Consider the following 17,468-nt stretch of genomic DNA (forward strand, 5'->3'; position numbering starts at 1 on the left):
GCGCAGCCAGCCCCGCAGGCCGCGGCCAGCGCCGGCCGCCGGGGCGGGCACCGCCCTCGGCTAGGCTCCCGGAAGCCCCGCCCGGCCGGGGCTCTGACGGGCGGGCCTCTCGGCCAACCGGGGCTGGGGGAGGCGGGGCCCGGCGCGCTCGGCCAATCGCAGCCCGCGCAGGGCTGACGGACGGGCGTGGGGCGGGGCGCGCGCGGCCGGATCGAGTGTGCGCCGCCCGCCGCCGGAGCCGCACCCGCCGCGGACGGGACCCATGCGTCGGGCGAGCCCTGCGCCCCGGCCCCGGCCCCTGCCGCCGCCCCCGCTCCGGCCCCGGCCCGGGGGGCAGTCGAGCCAGTGAGCGGTGAGTGCGGCGGGAGCGGTGGGCCGGGCGGGGGGCCTGCTGTCTGCGCTCGGCGCGCGGGGGCGCAGGTGAGCCGCGGGCGGCGGCGGCGGCGGCGGCGGGCGGGGCCCTGCGCTGCGGCGGGGGCTGCGGGAGGCGGCGGGTTCGCTCCGCCTCGCCCAGGCCAGCACCTCCGGCTCCGTGTCGCAGGCCCGGCCTTACGGGCTCCGCAAGTGACCTGCGTGTCCGCGAGCAGAGGCGCTAGGCGGGGTCTTCCACCCGCCGGAGCCCCACGGGCCCCTCCGGAGAGCACGGGCATCCGGCGGCCATCACACACGCCCGGCGACCCGGGGGTTTAGAAAGTCAGTGTCTGCGGTCCCCGCAAGGGCGCTTCTTTAAGCATCACAAACCGGTGACATCCCAGATGCGGGCCTAGGGCCCAGGCCGTCTCCCTTCCTCACCTGTCCCCTTGCGCCCACACCTCTTTTGGGTCTTTTCCTGTGATTTGCTTTCTGGAGCCCCGGCCTCCTGTCCACCTCCACACCTGCTTTGTATTCTCCAAAGTTCTGGCAATGGGACCCATGGGTTTATGTGGACTTTTCCCTTGGAGTGTAGCCCAAACCTGCCAGGGCAGGGGTTCCTTCTGTCACCGTGTGCCTGGAGCAGCACCTGGGATGCAGTAGGCGCTTACTGAATACTCGTCAAATGCACCAGCATGCCCTGGGGGGAGGGCTGGAGCAGATTGTCGGTTGCTCCTAGCCTGTCTGGGCACGCTGCTGTGCCCGCCACTGTGGCAAGACCTGTTCTCGTGGGGGTGCTGGTAACCTCAGCCCACGGCGCCTCCAGTTTCGGCTTTTTGCCTACCCAGCAGGTTCTAATTCGGGTACGTGCTTGGGAGACGCTCCCAGCTGCCAGCCTTGCCTCTGAGGGGTCGGCTCCTTGCTCCTTGCTTTTCTCATACAGTCATTATTAAATGCAGCTGGAGGCAAGACCCCCTCCCATCTCTGGGTTGGAGGTGCCACAGGTGAGCGACTGGACCACCAGTCTAGCTGCTGCCCCTGTCGTCTGGATGCATAGGCCCAAGGGGCAGGCCAGAGCTGGGCAGGCTGGTCCAGGGAGCTCCTGCGCCTGCCCTGCATGGTCCGGCCATGCTGAGTGCGGCTCCCTCGGCAGGTGGGACCGGCGACCACTGCAGCGCCTCGTGCTGCGGTCTCTTGAGGAGCAATGACGGAGTATAAGCTCGTGGTGGTGGGCGCCGGTGGCGTGGGGAAGAGCGCCCTGACTATCCAGCTCATTCAGAATCACTTCGTGGACGAGTACGACCCCACCATCGAGGTGAGCCCGCCTGGCTCCTGTCCGCTGCTCAGCTCCTGATGTGGGCTTGACTCGCACCTCCTCTAAGGAGGGGTCCCCATGTCACAGGCCCCCCGGGGCAGGCAAGAGAGGAGCGAGGGAGGTCCCGCCCCCCACCCTGCCCAAGAGGGCCAGCTGTCTCTGAGCAGTGTCGTCCCCAGGACTCCTACCGGAAGCAAGTGGTCATCGATGGGGAGACGTGCCTGCTGGACATCCTGGACACAGCGGGCCAGGAGGAGTACAGCGCCATGCGAGACCAGTACATGCGCACCGGGGAGGGCTTTCTCTGCGTGTTTGCTATCAACCACGTCAAGTCCTTCGAGGACATCCACCAGTACCGGTGAGCTGCCCGCCGGCCCGCAGGGGCCCCTGGCCCTCTTGTGCCCTGAGTGCAGCCAAGCCCGTGGGCCACCTGCCGGCTCAGCCCTTCCTCCTTGCAGGGAGCAGATCAAGCGGGTGAAGGACTCGGATGACGTGCCCATGGTGTTGGTTGGGAACAAGTGCGACCTGGCCGCGCGCACCGTGGAGTCTCGGCAGGCCCAGGACCTCGCCCGCAGCTACGGCATCCCGTACATCGAGACCTCCGCCAAGACCCGCCAGGTGAGCCCGGCCCCTGCCCCGCAGCCAGTCAGGGCCCCGCCCCGCCCGCCCGGGACAGGGCTCACTGCCCCCTCTCCCTCGACGCAGGGCAGCCGCTCTGGCTCTGGCTCCAGCTCCGGGACCCTCTGGGACCCTCCGGGACCCCCGTGACCCAGCCGCCCCTCTCGCTGTAAGTCTCCCCGGATGGCAGGGCAGCGAGGGAGGCCAGGGCCCGGGTCTGGGCTGAAACAGCTCCCGGGGGAGGTGGAGGTGCCCGGAGAGAGCTGCCCTGAGCCAGACCGGAGCGGTGACCCTGGGGCCCCAGCCCCCGTGCCCCCAGAGCGCCCCGCGGGTCCCAGGGTGCCCCGAAGACTCAGTGGGCTGGCAGTTGAGGACAGGCCTCCCGACGAGGCGGGCCTGGGGCCTGAGGCAGGCAGGGCCCGGCTCCCTGTCTGTGGGGTGGGGAAAGGGCTGGGGTCCTGCTCCCCGCTGAGGCGGTCGTCCTGCCCTGACCCGGGCCCTCCTCCTAGGGCGTGGAGGATGCTTTCTACACCCTGGTGCGCGAGATCCGGCAGCACAAGGTGCGCAAGCTGAGCCCGCCGGACGAGGGCGGCCCCGGCTGCCTGAGCTGCAGGTGCCTGCTCTCCTGACGGCAGCGTGGGCGCGGAGCGCTGGGTGCCATGCAGGAGGCGGCGCAGCAGGGGTGGAGGGAGGTGCCGCCAGAGCCCAGCCCCCCAGGCCAGTGGGCAGTGCCCGCGGGCCTCCCGGGACGCTTCGCACAGACTCTGGTGAACTGATGCTGCTGGCCCCCAGCCTCGCTCTCCTCCAGCCCTGTCCTGGCCCAGCGGGCGCAGGCCGAGTCGCAGTAAATTATTTCATGGTCTTGACCTGGCGTTTGCCTGAAGCCAGGAGGCCGCGGTGCGTGTGGCCTCCCAGGAGGCAGGGAGCTGCAGCTTCGTCCGGGCGGCGGCCGCCCCGCCTCCGGGGGCCCCGGCACGTCCGTCGGAGTTCTCTGGGTGCGGCCAGAACCAGCCACCTGACACACGGGAGTTTGTCAACCTTTAATCCGCAAGGGGGGGATACTGAGGCCAGAGACTGTCTGCGGAGGTCGGGGAGGAGCGGGCCACAGGGGCGCTTCCGGGGCACTGCCCGGCTCTGCTGGGGCCGCGCTGGTCCTTCACTATGAGAGGCGCCCCAGGGCAGGGGGCCCTCTGAGCCCGGTGCCGCGTCTCCAGCAGCCTGGGCGGAGCTGGTGGCCGGGGGTGGCTGAAGCAGGAGCTGAAGGGGAAGGACCGTGTTCTGCCTCAACGCAGGCAGCCCTTCGCCTGTGGCCTCTTGGTTCACCAAGAGGTCTGGGGGGATCCCGTCGCTGGGGCCGCTGTCCCGAGGGTGGTCCTAGGCTGGGGGCTGGCGGGCCAGACATGGAGCCCTGGCCCCCAGAGGGAGGCCTGCGGCCGCAGCCCGCGTCGTGCTGCTGCTCGGTCTTTGGGCCGGCCTGGCGGGGCAGGTGGGCCAGGGAGGGCCAGCCTGTCCTCTCCGGGGAGTTTCTTGAAACTGGGAGGGGTGGGGGTCCTGGGGCCCGGATCCAGCTGCTCACTGGGAATGGATGGACCGGGTCAGCTTCCCCACCAGGCCGGGTGACTTGTGCAGGGTGGGCCTGTGAGGCCTGCGTGGCCACCCTGGCCCAACATTGGGAACCGCCCTCCAGCCCGCTGGCCTCTGGGGTCTGCAGGGGCTGATGCTGCCCAGCCCTGGCTGGGTCAGCCGAGTCTCAGAGCAGAGGAGCAGGTGGATGGGGTGAGGAGGAAGCCCCGGGACCCCCATCCCTCATTGCCCCAGGGTGACTGGGGACCGCTGCTGAGCCTGCCTGGGTGGGGGGAGGTCGCCTTTCATCCCGTGCCGCTCAGCCATCGAGAGGCCTGCAGGGCCCGGCCTGGGGACAGCGTGTCCTGCAGGAGTTCCTGCAGGTCTTCCAGGGGCGGCTTCTCGGGCGGAGGGTGCCATCAGTCCAGCGGGGGTCCCCCAGGAAGGCCTGGCCCCCAACCCTGGAGCACCCCCTGTGGGGGTGGCGTGCTCCACTAGGCGCCACGCCTGGGGCTCCAGTCGTGCCCGGCACTGGGCGGGGTCAGAGGGCGTGCTCCGGGCCGGTGGGCCGGCTGGCTCTCCGCTGCCTGCTCCACACAGGCCACTGGCTTTATGCACCTGAGGACTTGTGGCCGTGAGCACGCACTCATCCTCCAGGATGTAGGTGTCTCCAGGCTTCATGGTGACGACAAGGGGGTCTGTGTGGACAGCAGGCCCGGCAGGGTCAGCTTGAGCAGGGCACAGTGGGGGCCCAGCACAGGGTACGAACCCCCCAGTGGCCTCTGGCCCCTGCAGTCCCCCCAGGCTGTAGCAGACCAGCTCCTGTGGGTCCTCATCTGGGGGGCTTGTCCTGGTGGTCGTGGCTCCTGGACTTGGGCTCCCGAGACAGTGGCCGGCACTCAGAACTGAGGAACAGTTCTGCAGGTCATCCCACCCCCAAAGGGCAGCACGCTGGCTCTCCCGCTCCCGGCTGACCCAGCTTTCCTGACGGGAGCCCCATTCCTGCAGGGGGACTCTGGGCTGCCCTCGGACACCTTCTGGTGGGGCTGGGGCCCCACCCCGGCATCTGGAGGGGACAGGCGCACTGGGGCCCCACCTCCTGGCAGCCTCGCCCAGTTGAGGAAGCCCTGTAGGGACCGATCGGTGCTGTGGGTCCCTGTGGACGGCTGCTCCTCGTGACGGGCAGCGTGGGGGTCAGGCCTGCCTCGGGGCCAGAAGCAGCCCTATCTCAGGGCCCAGGCCCCCAGGGCTGGGGGATTGTGCTGCCGCGGGCCTGCCCCAGCCCCCAGTCCCACGGGAAGAATGAAGCCTGCAGTAGGCCCAGCTGCCAGGGTGGCAGGGGGATGGCCTCTGGGGGATGCGTCTGCGTGCTGCTGCTTTGGCTTGGGGGGGCCCCTTCTGAGAGTGAGCTGGTGATGGGCCTGAGATCGTAGCGGTTTCGGGAACCCCATATGAAGAAGCCTGAGGAGCCCCCAGACCCCACAGGTCAGGGCTGCCCCCATCGAGGGTCAAGTGTCGCCCTGACCCTGGCCCTCGGGGCCTCTCAGTCCTGGCTGGACACGACACGCTCTTCCCAGTCAGGACACCCTTCCTGTGGGGCTGGGGCAACGCCTGTTGGCCCAGCTCTGCTGCCGTCCTGGGCTGAGGGTGGGCTGGGGGCTGGTCCTGGCACATGTCCCAACCACAGCAGGGGTTCCGGAACTGAGGGGCAGGGTGTGTGGCCCACGGGGTGGCTGATGGGGCTTGCTTGCTTGTCTCCTGGGCCTTGGAGTCAGGCTGGGCACATCGGGGTGTCACCACCTGGGCTCCATCTGGCTGTGGCCTGAGAGGGCACTGGACACCTGGCGGGCATGAGGCAGGGATGAGGGGGCTGTCTGGGTGAGGCCAGGCTTGGGGCCCAGAGGTCAGCATGGGGAGCCATTTCCCTTCATTGATAGGAAGATGGGCTTGGCAGGGTCCCACCAGCCCCGCTGTTGGGGGAGCTCTCCGGGAAGACCCCTGGCTCTGGGGCGTGCCCAGGAGTCCAGGGCAGGCCTGCTTCTCAGTCACAAGCTGGACCAGCGCCGGAAGCTGTTCTGGCCCAGGAGCACAGCAGGACGGCCATAACTTGCTTCACGCCGGGCTCTTGAAAGAGCCAGACACACAGAGAGGGCCACCCAGAGGCCGCCTCGGCTCCTGGACGGGCTCCCGGCCGGCGGAGCTTAGTGCTCTGGAGGGGCCACCTGAGAGGCCCTCGAGACTGGTGCAGGGGCCAGCTTGCCGCCTGGGTCCCCTCTGAGATGAGGTGAGTGGGGCAACGGGAGCCTCCTGCCGTGAGGGCAGGCTGGAGGCTTCACCTGGGGGGGCACGTGGCCAGGGGCTGGCCCAAGACCCCACGGTGGGCAGCTCCTGGGGCCCTCTCAGTTGGTATTCCTTGAGGGAACATTCTGGAAAGAGGCAGAGGGGAGCTGTGCCTCGGGGGCCCCACAGGCACCTGAGCTCCTGGGAACCTTCGTCCTGCCGAGCTGCTGCTGACTGGTGCGGCGTTTTCAGGAGCAAAAGCCCTGTTTCACAGCAGTGGTGCTGCTTTGGCCCTGAGCTCACTTGTGGGGCGTTTCCCCTGGCAGCCCTGCCAAGCACGGGGCCGTTCCAGCCAGGAGTCGGGCGCCTTCTGTCCTGAAGAGCGGAGTCTGCACCCAGTGTTTCTGCCTCAGCCTGAGACTGGGGGGCCCCTGCGCCACCTGTGACCGTGTGCGCCTGAGTCCTGACCAGCTCGGAGGTGCCCCTGGGCAGGGCGGGGCCTGGGCACAGGGATGCTCCCGGGTTGTGCCCGGAGCAGGCTTCCAGCCCGTGGACCAGGGCCTGCTGTCTGGGGAAGGGACACGCGGTGCGTGTTTCACGCTGATCTTCATTTCATACTGTCTGACAAATCTTCACGACAAAATAGGTGTGTTTCAGAAATAAGCCAAAAAAGCAGTGAAGTCGCGCTTCAGTGTTAAACGTTTTCAGGGGTAAAGTCTACATGCGATGACACAAACACCCCAGGTGTGCAGTTTGACGAGGTTTTGTTTCAGCTTGCACACGTTACGGCTCAGTCTCTGGGGTGGCAGCCCCGTGGGTTTTTGCACACGTTACGGCTCAGTCTCTGGGGTGGCAGCCCCGTGGGTTTTTGCACACGTTACGGCTCAGTCTCTGGATGGCAGCCCCGTGGGTTTTTGCACATGTTACGGCTCAGTCTCTGGGGTGGCAGCCCCGTGGGTTTTTGCACACGTTACGGCTCAGTCTCTGGGGTGGCAGCCCCGTGGGTTTTTGCACACGTTACGGCTCAGTCTCTGGGGTGGCAGCTCCGTGGGTTTTTGCACACGTTACGGCTCAGTCTGGATGGCAGCCCCGTGGGGTTTTGCACACGTTACGGCTCAGTCTCTGGGGTGGCAGCCCCGTGGGTTTTTGCACACGTTACGGCTCAGTCTCTGGATGGCAGCCCCGTGGGTTTTTGCACACGTTACGGCTCAGTCTCTGGGGTGGCAGCCCTGTGGGTTTTTGCCCACGTTACGGCTCAGTCTCTGGGGTGGCAGCCCCGTGGGTTTTTGCACACATTACAGATCAGTCTCTGGAGTGGCAGCCCCGTGGGCTTTTGCATGCTGAGGGCCGGGCATATCCACACTCTGACCTAAGCTCCCCACCCATGAGCCCTAGAAGCTGCTGATACTTGTCCTCCCGGGGCTATACCTTTTCCAGAAGGTCCTATGAGTGGATTCACAGGTGGGGCTGGATTCCTTTTAAGACGTACAGGTCCCATTGAGTGAGTCAACATCCTGTTCCACTTGATGGAACCCCATGATGCATCCATCCCCTTGTGGAAGATCATCTTGGTTGCTTCCAGTTAATGATCACGGATAGAGCGTGAATGTTGCATGCAGGTTTTGTGTGGATGTGAGGTTTCAGCTCATCTGCGTGGATAGCAGGGAGCATGACGCTGGTCACATGGCGAGGGTGAGTGCGCTTGGTGGGAAGCCGCCTGGCCGTCTCCACGGCGGCTGCACGTCCGCACCCCGCCCCCGCTGGATGCTGTCCTCGTGCATGCTGGTTCCCACTCCGCACGAGTCCTTTATTGGATTTACGATTGGCAGACATCTCCTCCCACCCTGGAGCTTTCTGCTCCAGCCTAAGTCTGGTGTGGAATCAATTTTACATGCAGATCTGTCTCTCATAGGTGCCCTCTCTCCTCTGACCGGCCTCTCCCCTAGTGCCCATGGCCTCGCCCTGTCCTGACATTCTGGCTTCTAATGCCACATGTGAGGCCCCTGGGGAAGGGACACAGGGAGCTTGTTTCACGCTGATCTTCATCGCAAAGAAGCCAGAGGTTTAAGATGGAGCCAGCAGTTGGCACAAGCCACGCCCACTGTGTCTCCAGCAGGGTGCGTCCGCGGACAGCAGTGGCCAGGCCCTCGGTCTAGGATACCAGCTGGCCCGCTCCAGGAGACCTTGTTCTGTGGCCAGGTCTGCGGGCTGGCAGGGATGGTGGGGCCTACCAGGCTCAGCCTCACACCTGGCTCCTGTCCCCACGAGGCCTGCAGCCTGGTGGCCCCTCGGGGCTGGATGTTGCCTGGGCTGGTCGTGGCTGACTTCCCTGGACCTGGCGTCAGAGGTGAGCAGCGTCACAGCCACTCTTTCCGGGCGAAGGCAGTTGTGGGGCCGCCTGGCTTCAGGGCCAAGGACCCCCCTCCGTAGAGCACCTCATCGTGAGACGAGCCAGGTGGCCGCTCCACACCTGCCTCGCTGCTGCAGTGCCACCTGGGCCAGACCCCTCTTCTCTCCAGGGTCCCAGCTCTGAAAGCACCTCTTGGTCCAGAGTGAGCGTGATGTCTTGGCTGTGCACGTGTGCCCTGCTTCTGTCATGGCAGAACCTGCCCTCCCAGCCAGCCACATGGCCTCCCCGGCTGTCAGGGTCTTAGCCCTACACCCATGTACCCAGACTGGAACAGGCTGTTCCGAAAGCAGTGAGGCGCTGGGAGACCCGACATTAGGGGATTACGGTCAAAGCTTCAGGTGTAGCAGCCGGATCAAGACCAAGCATAAAGAAAGAATGCCTGGGTGTTTCGACTGCATCACGGGGCTTGAGGAATCTTAGTCCCCGACCGAGGGTGGAGCCCTGGCTCTGCAAGAAGGTGCCAAGGCCTAACCATTGGACCACCAGGGAATTCCCAAGAATCCCTGTTTTTAGAACTCACGCTGAGAGCCTATGGACAGGGTGAGGCTAGACATTTTGGGTTCACTATAAAACACCGGTGCTGGTCAAATGTGTGCTGCATGTGGACACGGGTCAGGACAGCGTTGCTGGGGTTGGACCTGGCTGATGAAATTTGGGAAGGTTGCCACACTTTAAAAAAGAAAGACAGCGACCCCATGGATTGCAGCCCACTAGCTCCTCTGTCTGTGGGATTCTGCAGGCAAGAATACTGGAGTGGGTTGCCATGCCCTCCTCCAGGGGATCTTCCCAACCCAGGGATCAAACCTGGGTCTCCCGCATTACAGGTGAATTCTTTACTGAGCCACCAGGGAAGGCACTAGTAGTAAAGAGCCTGCCTACCAATGCAGGAGACATAAGAGACGTCAGTTTGATCCCTGGGTTGGGAAGGTCTGCAGGAGAGCGTGGCAGCCCACTCCAGTCTTCTTGCCTGGAGAAGCCCATGGACAGAGGAGCCTGGCGGGCTACAGTCCTCAGGGTCACGAAGAGTCAGACACGACTGAAGTGACTTAGCGTGCACATGCACACACTTTAAAAATAACAAATGATGGAAATTGTCTGAAAAAGCAGAAATGTATAACTAACATCAGGGGCATCATTTTGACCCCTTCCCCTGGCATTCAGTCCATCCGGGCACGGGTCCAGTCTGGTCTCTGATGCCTGGCGCCTGTCCCGCCTGCGGGGCCCTCTGGGGCCTGCTGAGCCATCCCACCTGGCCCCGCTCTCCCCCGCCCACTGCGCCGCGGCCCCTGCTCCTCACGTGCCCACCCTCGCCCCCTTGGCGCTCTCCCCGCACTGCCAGGAGGGAGAGGCACCTCGCTGCCCAGCCCCAGGGACCCACTTGATGCTGTAGCGCACCCAGATCATGATGCGGTTTTAGAAAGTGCGGTTCATGGTCCGTCATCTGCTTTGTGTCTGGGGAGTGGAGTCCGGCCCACGCTTCTCTGTGGGCGCGGCCAGCATCAGACCTAACCCAGACCCACTGCCCGACGCTGCGTGACAGCAGAACAAGAGCTGTTTCTGCAGAAACCTCTGGCTTCTTTCTGAAGCCAAGGCGGGTCACCAGGGACACCCGCGTCCAAAGCTCAGACGCCTGCCCATTACGGAGGCGCCTTCCAGGCCAGTTGGACCCCTCCTCCGTCACCCGAAGGGGGCCTTCTAGGATGACCGCGCCTGGGGAGCTGCGCCTCTGTTCTCTGACCCCTCCGCAGGAGTCACACGGGACCGGAAGGGATAGGCGGGGACTGGGGGCGGGGCTGGGATGGCTCGGGGACAGGGACAGGAGGGGCGGGGCAGGGAGGGGCGGTGCTGGGCTGGGCTGGGCCGGGCCAGGCGGGTGGGCCTCGGTGCGGCTGGCTTCCTTCCCCTCTGATCATTTCCCTCTCCTTGCGTCCTCTGGCAAGCACCCAGCTCGGGGTCCGCGAGGACTGGATGGCTGCTGAGGGCTCAGGCTCCCATCACCCTGACCTAAAACAGCCCAGGAGGCGTGCGGAGCCCCACGGTCCTGACATCTCCCTGTCAGACCCTGGTTAGGATGCAAAAATTTATCTTTGGGGCTCCCCATGGGCCTAACAGACACGCATATTTCCCGTTTCAGAGCTTTCTTTTGTTCATATAGTGAAAAACGCTTGACCTCCGCATATTATCCTGATTTCTGCGTATACCTGCTTGGTTTGGGGGCCCTTTCAGGAGCGTGATGCTGGCTGTGGCCCCACAGTGACCAGTGGGTGTCCGCCACCTCACTAGCCTCCTAGGCTCCCTCCTCCGGCTGCAGTTACCCCTCTGGTCTTACTCGGTCTGGGTGCACAGGGCCCCTTCCCGTGTGACCTGGGGTACCCTCGTGGAGAGAGGGGCTGAGCGGTGGGAACCGACCACATGTAGGGGCCTCACTTAGGAAGGCTTTCTTATCTTTCTGTGCTCATCTCTGGAACTCTGCATTCAGATGGATATATCTGTCCTTTTCTCCTTTGCCTTTGGCTTCTCTTCTCTTCTCTTCTAAGCTATTTGTAAGGCCTCCTCAGACAGATATTTTGCCTTTTTGGATTTCTTCTTGGGGATGGTTTTGATTATGGCCTCCTGTACAGTCTTATGAACAGGAGTTCGGAATCGTCCATAGTTCTTCAGGCACTCTATCAGATCTAATCTTTTGAGTCTACTTGTCACTTCCACTGTATAATTGTAAGGGATTGGATTTAGGTCATACCTGAATGGTCTAGTGGGTTTCCCTACTTTCTTCAATTTAAGTCTGAATTTTGCAATAGAATGGAAAAGACTAGAGATCTCTTCAAGAAAGTTAGAGATACCAAGGAAACATTTCATGCAAAGATGGGCTCAATAAAGAACAGAAACAGTATGGACCTAACAGAAGCAGAAGGTATTAAGAAGAGGTGGCAAGAATACACAGAAGAACTGTACAAAGATCTTAAGGACCCAGATAACCATGATGGTGTGATCAGTCACCTAGAGCCAGACATCCTGGAGTGTGAAGTCAAGGGGGCCTTAGGAAGCATCACTACAAGAAAGCTAGTGGAGGTGATGGAATTCCAGCTGAGCTATTCCAAATTCTAATAGATGATGTTGTTAAAGTGCTGCACTCACTATGCCAGCAGATTTGGAAAACTCAGCAGTGGCCACAGGACTGGAAAAGGTCAGTTTTCATTCCAGTCCCAAAGAAGGGCGATGCCAAAGCTGCTCAAACTACCAGACAATTGCACTCATGTCGCACACTAGCAAAGTAATGCTCAAAATTCTCCAAACTAGGCTTCAACAGTATGTGACCTGAGAACTTCCAAATGCTCAAGCTGGATTTAGAAAAGGCAGAGGAACCAGAGATCAAAATGCCAACATCCGTAGGATCATAGAAAAAGCAAGAGAATTTCAGAAAAATGTCTACTTCTGCTTCATTGACTATGCTAAAGACTTTGTGTGGATCACAATAAACTGTGGAAAATTCTTAAAGAGATGGTGATACCAGACCACCTTACTTGCCTCCTGAGAAATCTCTATGTGGGTCAAGAAGCAACAGTTAGAACTGGACATGGAACAACAGACTCGTTCCAAATAGGAAAAGGAGTACGTCAAGGCTGTATATTGTCACCTTGCTTATTTAACTTATATGCAGAGTACGTCATGCGAAATGCTGGACTGGATGAAGCACAAGCTGGACTCAAGATGTCTGGGAGAAATAAATAACCTCAGATATGCAGATGACACCACCCTTATGGCAGAAAGCGAAGAAGAACTAAAGAGCCTCTTGATGAAAGTGAAAGAGGAGAGTGGGAAAGCTGGCTTAAAACTCAACATTCAGAAAACTAAGATCATGGCATCTGGTCCCATCATTTCATGGCAGATAGATGGGAAGCAGTGGAAACTGTGACAGAATTGATTTTCATGGGCTCCAAAATCACTGCAGATGGTGACTATAGCCGTGAAGTTAAAAGATGCTTGCTCCTTGGAAGAAAAGGTATGATCAGCCTAGACAGCATATTAAAAAGCAGAGACATTACTTTGCCAACAAACAGCCATCTAGTCGAAGCTATGTTTTTTCCAGTAGTCATGTATGGATGCAAGAGTTGGACTATAAAGAAAACTGAGTGCTGAAGGATTGATGCTTTTGACTGTGGTGTTGGAGAAGACTCTTGAGAGTGCCTCGGACAGCAAGGAGATCCAACCAGTCAATCTTAAAGGAAATCAGTCCTGAATATTCACTGGAAGGACTGATGCTGAAGCTCCAATACTTTGGCCACTTGATGTGAAGAACTGACTCATTGGAGAAGACCCTGATGTTGGGAAAGACTGAAGGCAGAGGAGAAGGGGACGACAGAGGATGAGACGGTTGGGTGGCATCACCAACTCAATGGACATCAGTTTAAGCAAACTCCGGGAGATAGTGAAGGACAGGGAAGCCTAGCATGCTGCGGTCCATGGGGTCGCAAAGAGTCGGACAGGACTGAGTGACTGCACGGAACTGAAGGTACCTCACTGGGCAACAGGAGAAGACCTGTTTCTTGTCCCGATTCAGCTTTTCAAATACCAGGCCTGTGGCTCACCTGGTTTGGCCGTGACTTCTCTTTCATGTTTCTCTGGGTGACTCCTTGCTCTTTTCCCTGGCCTGTGCCCCTTGCTGGGTGGCTCTGTCCATGCCCGCCCTGGCCTGTGCCCCTTGCTGGCTGGCTCTGTCCATGCCGCCCCCACCCCCAACTGTCAGGAGGGCTTAGTTTGACCCCAGGTGGCATCTGTCCATCTCTGGACTGAGTGTCTGTACCAGGCCAAGCAGAATGGGCAGCGGGTCAGGGGTGTACGGGGCCCTCCTGGCAGGCAGGCTGGGGCTGTGGGCCTGGGAGGTGCCAGGAGAGTGCTGGGGGGTGGGTGAAGGGCCCTGGAGGCAGCCTGGCCTGTGGGCGCTGCCCCACACGAGGGGAGAGGCCTGGTCCTGCCCTCTGTTCTCTACCTTCACCTGCTCCAGGTCCAGCAGCAGAGACCACACCTGCCCTGGCACCAGTGGAGGTTCCTCCGCAGACCCATTGGCGTGTTAGGGAGAGAAGCCTGCTCTGAGACCAGCACGCGTGGGGGACGCCCAGGAGGAGATGGAGGCAGAGGCTCTGCCTCAGCTAAGATGGGCCGTGGCCCTGCACTCTCGCCCTGCGGGGACCCGGGCTGGGCTGGCTGTGGTCCTGGTATCAGATTCTCCCAGAGCCTTGTGAGGCGCCCAGGCCAGTGCCCTTCAGGTTAGGATGCTCCGTTGCGGCCCTGGTATCTACTCCAGTTCCTCAGCATCTTCACTCACTCGTCGGCTCACCCGATCTCCAGGGCCTTTTGTTGGAAAATGGGGCGTGGTGTTGGCCCAGCTCCCAGCTTCCTAGGGAGGCCCTGAGGAGGGTGAGCTTGACAGGGCCAGGAAAGGCGCGGACCCCTCCCGGCCCGAGGATGCTCACAGGTCCGGGGCCGGGGCAGCAGGAACTGCGGCCGTGCCTGGGGGCTCTCGCCCTCCTGCCGCTGCAGCGTGGACGGGTTCTCACCTGCGCCGAGTGGACGCTGCAGCCATGGATACTGAGGTCCTGAGTGCTGAAGCCGGGCAGCTCCTCCTGACCAGAAGACAACAGAAACAGGATGAGGACCTGGGCCTGGCCGAGTGCAGGGAAGTGCCCTGCCCCCACGGACCCCCAGGTCTCAGCCCAGGAGACTCCGGACAGGAGGAATGGCCCCAGGAGGGTGCTGGCTCGGGCGGGGCTGCATCCCCACAGCAGCCCAAGAGGTGCCCCTCCTCCTGCTGGTGCCTATCAATCACCCACTCTGCCCCAAGCTGGCCAGCCCTGCCAGGAGAGCGGAGGCCTGGTCAGGCTCAAGAGCCTGAGGTGAGTCGTTGCCCAGGCTCTCACCCAGTCCAGGCCACCCTCCTCCAGGAGCCCAGCACCCTCAGCCCCACCTTGGGAGCTCCGTCCCTGCACACGCACACCTCTTTCTCCTCCTGCTCTGGGGCCTGGCCTGCTCTTCCACCCCCAGACCAAGGGGTCTCTCCTCCAGAGAGGTCTTTGAGCACCTGGAAATGCACCCCAGATGGGAAGGAGGGGCATCCTGATGACTCACAGCAGAAGTGTGGTGACTTCGTGCAGCGAGAGGTCAGCATCTTTCCTGGGTTCCACTGGAGCCCCTGGCTGGCCCTGAAACCCAGAGGGGCCGGGGTGAAGATGTCGTGGGGCAGGAGGCCTCCCCTGCCCTGCGTCCCAGGGGCCCAGCACAGACCTGCCTGCACACCCAGCTAGGACCCTGCCTGGGCCACCTGGTCCCACGTGCTGGTGCCCCTACCTGGGCCATCCCCCGTGCCTCCTGATGAGGGTGTCCACCCGGACCTGCCTGTTCAGTCTGGCTGTGAGCCCTGCCTGGAGCACAGCTGCTCCTGCTGCCGACGGCCCCGCCTGGGCGCCCCTGCTGCTCCTCGGCTCTGATCCCCGCTGGGACGTCCCTTCTCCTGGGGGCTGTGATCCTCGTCTCGGCTGCTGTGATTTCTGCCCAGGGGTGCACCTGCTCTGACTGGGTCCCTGACTCTGAAGAGACATGTTCAAGCCTCACCTGATTCACCTAAGATCCCCGCCAGGACTCACCTGCCTGTCCTGGGCTTTGACCTCTGCCAGGCCTCACTTGCTCACATTTGGCTGTTATTTCTGATCATTCCAGGGCCAGCAGGGTCTCCAGCTTCTCCATTGTCCAATACTGCAAGACAAAAAACCCAGACACCCCAGGGCACCAAAGAGCCTCGGAGAACAAGAGTGAAGCTGGCTCCCTGTTTTAAGTGCTCTGGTCTGTCTGATCAGCAGGGGAGATGAGCACTCCGCCCGGGTGGGTGGCACCCCAGGTTGGCGCGTCATAGCTTGCACGCACACTCCTAACACTTCCACTTCCCAACTCCCCTCCCAGCCGCCTGGGAGATTCTGTTACAGTGAGATGATGAGGAACCGGAAGGGAGCCAGAAGGCCCAGCAGGAGCACCATGCGCCTGGCTCTGAGTGTGAGGAAAGCAGAGGTCAGACTCGAGCTGGGCAGGGACTCCTGAGGCTTCTGGGAGCACGCCCTGCTTAAGCGGATGCCTGAGTGACAGGGCACTTCCCTGTGGCCCCGAGGTTAGGACTGCACGCTTCCCCTGAAGGGGGCACAGGTTCCATCCCTGGTCGGGGAACTAAGATCCCACGTGCTGCACAGCGTGACCAAGGGAAAAAAAGCATGAGCAACAGAAAAAAATCGATAAAGTAGACTTTATCAAAATGAAAAGCTGTGCTCCAAATGACCCCATCAAGAAAATGAAAAGACAACATACACAATTAATAAAAAATATTTGTGAATCGCCTATCTGACAAGGGGCCTAGTATACAGAATGCTATGCTAAGTCGCTTCAGTCGTGTCCGACTCTGTGCGACCCCATAGACGGCAGCCCACCAGGCGCCCCCGTCCCTGGGACTCTCCAGGCAAGAACACTGGAGTGGGTTGCCATTTCCTTCTCCAGTGCATGAAAGTGAAAAGTGAAAGTGAAGTCGCACAGTCATGTCTGACCTTCAGCGACCCCATGGACTGCAGCCTTCCAGGCTCCTCCATCCATGGGACTTTCCAGGCAAGAGTACTGGAGTGGGGTGCCATTGCCTTCTCCAAGTATACAGAATACATATATATAAGTATATATACAGAATATATGACAAGTGTTCTTGCCTGGAGAATCCCAGGGACAGCAGAGCCTGGTGGGCTGCTGTCTATGGGGTCACACACAGTCGGACACGACTGAAGTGACTTAGCAACTCAACAGTAAAAAGTAGCAGCTCAGTTAGAAAATTGACAGAGGATGTGGACAGACTTTTCTCCAAAATCTGCCCAGCTCTAGAGGACAAGGCCAAGGACACACGCAAACCCAGATCACACGGAATGGCTCCTCCCAGCAACGCGAGCCTGGGGAGAGACGGCAGCCCTTCCGGACTGCGGGCAGGAAACGCTGATCCGGGCTACACCATGGGTGTCCACGCTGCTCAGTGGAGGAAATCGGACGCAAGAGACCACAGACTCTGTGAGCCCACTGACCCAAAACGTCCCGCGTCGCCGGATCCACAGACAGAAACTGGGTTAGTGGTGTCCAGGGCTGGGGGAGGGTCGAGGGGCAAATCTGGTGAATGAGGGACTCTTTGAGGAGGTAGTGAAACGTGGACGCAGTGGTGATGGCTGCATAACTCCACGAATACGCTAAAGCCACGGAATGGGATACTTTAACACCTGTGTTTGGCGCTGTGAGAGCTGAAGGAAAGCTCTCTGAGCCAGATTTCCACGGAGGCAGAGCGGGGACGGGGGACCAGGGGGCTCTAGCACGAGGCACTCACTCCTCCATTCGACTCACCTTGCAGCCGGTTCTTGCTGGTGATCTGCCCAGGGGACACACTGGCCAACCCCAAGGGCACTGGTCTGGGGATGGACACGCGCGACTTCAGGGGCCTGCATGGCTGAGGGTCTCTCGTCCACAGTTCTGAACACAGCACAGGGAAAGGGCTGTATCGTCCCATTCACACCAAGGGTCCACTCGTGCCTGGAGACGCGTTGGAGGCCCGGCCTGTTGGGAAACGGCTTGGTGTGTGAGACTCATGGAGAGGACCAGGAACAGGGCCCTGCAAGGGTCGAGGGCTGAGGCCCTGCATGCCCACCTCGGCCCCCAGGGCAGACATACTCGTGCGGCCTGTGCCCCTGACCTGGGGCAGGAGGAGAGACACGGGAGGGTCCCGGACACGAGCGCGGGGCCCCGGAGCGGCTGACGCTCTGCTTGCCACACGCCTCCACCTCCCAATTCCTCCGCCCTTTGCCCTTCACCCCCTTCCCCCCATCCTTCTTCCTCCCGCAGCTGCGACACTGCCCCCGCCAGCCCCTCACC

The 17,468-nt window shown here is 61.5% G+C and overlaps 1 protein-coding gene and 1 long non-coding RNA gene across 4 annotated transcripts; one reads left to right on the forward strand and one right to left on the reverse strand.

The window, feature by feature from the left end:
- The first annotated feature begins 198 nt into the window (after nt 1-198).
- Nucleotides 199-3,150, forward strand: HRAS (HRas proto-oncogene, GTPase). Of its 3 annotated transcripts, XM_070782577.1 has the most exons (6): nt 199-352; nt 1,505-1,666; nt 1,846-2,024; nt 2,125-2,284; nt 2,372-2,453; nt 2,794-3,150. In XM_070782577.1, the coding sequence occupies exons 2-5, from the start codon at nt 1,556-1,558 to the stop codon at nt 2,432-2,434; spliced, it is 513 nt and encodes a 170-aa protein (XP_070638678.1). In that variant the 5' UTR covers nt 199-352; nt 1,505-1,555; the 3' UTR covers nt 2,435-2,453; nt 2,794-3,150. The 3 variants fall into 3 exon arrangements, with proteins under 3 accessions (XP_070638678.1, XP_070638676.1, XP_070638677.1); XM_070782575.1 differs by lacking the exon at nt 2,372-2,453; XM_070782576.1 differs by lacking the exons at nt 199-352; nt 2,372-2,453 and adding an exon at nt 402-420.
- Nucleotides 3,151-9,439: 6,289 nt separating this feature from the next.
- LOC139180630 (uncharacterized) lies at nt 9,440-17,314 on the reverse strand. The gene is made up of 3 exons (XR_011564865.1): nt 15,176-17,314; nt 14,661-14,734; nt 9,440-14,158 (listed from the first exon to the last, which is right to left on the reverse strand). It is a non-coding gene; the product is annotated as an uncharacterized lncRNA (long non-coding RNA).
- Nucleotides 17,315-17,468: the final 154 nt, after the last annotated feature.

This window comes from Bos indicus, chromosome 29 (genome assembly GCF_029378745.1).
Source record: "Bos indicus isolate NIAB-ARS_2022 breed Sahiwal x Tharparkar chromosome 29, NIAB-ARS_B.indTharparkar_mat_pri_1.0, whole genome shotgun sequence".
Taxonomy (NCBI): Eukaryota; Metazoa; Chordata; class Mammalia; order Artiodactyla; family Bovidae; genus Bos; species Bos indicus.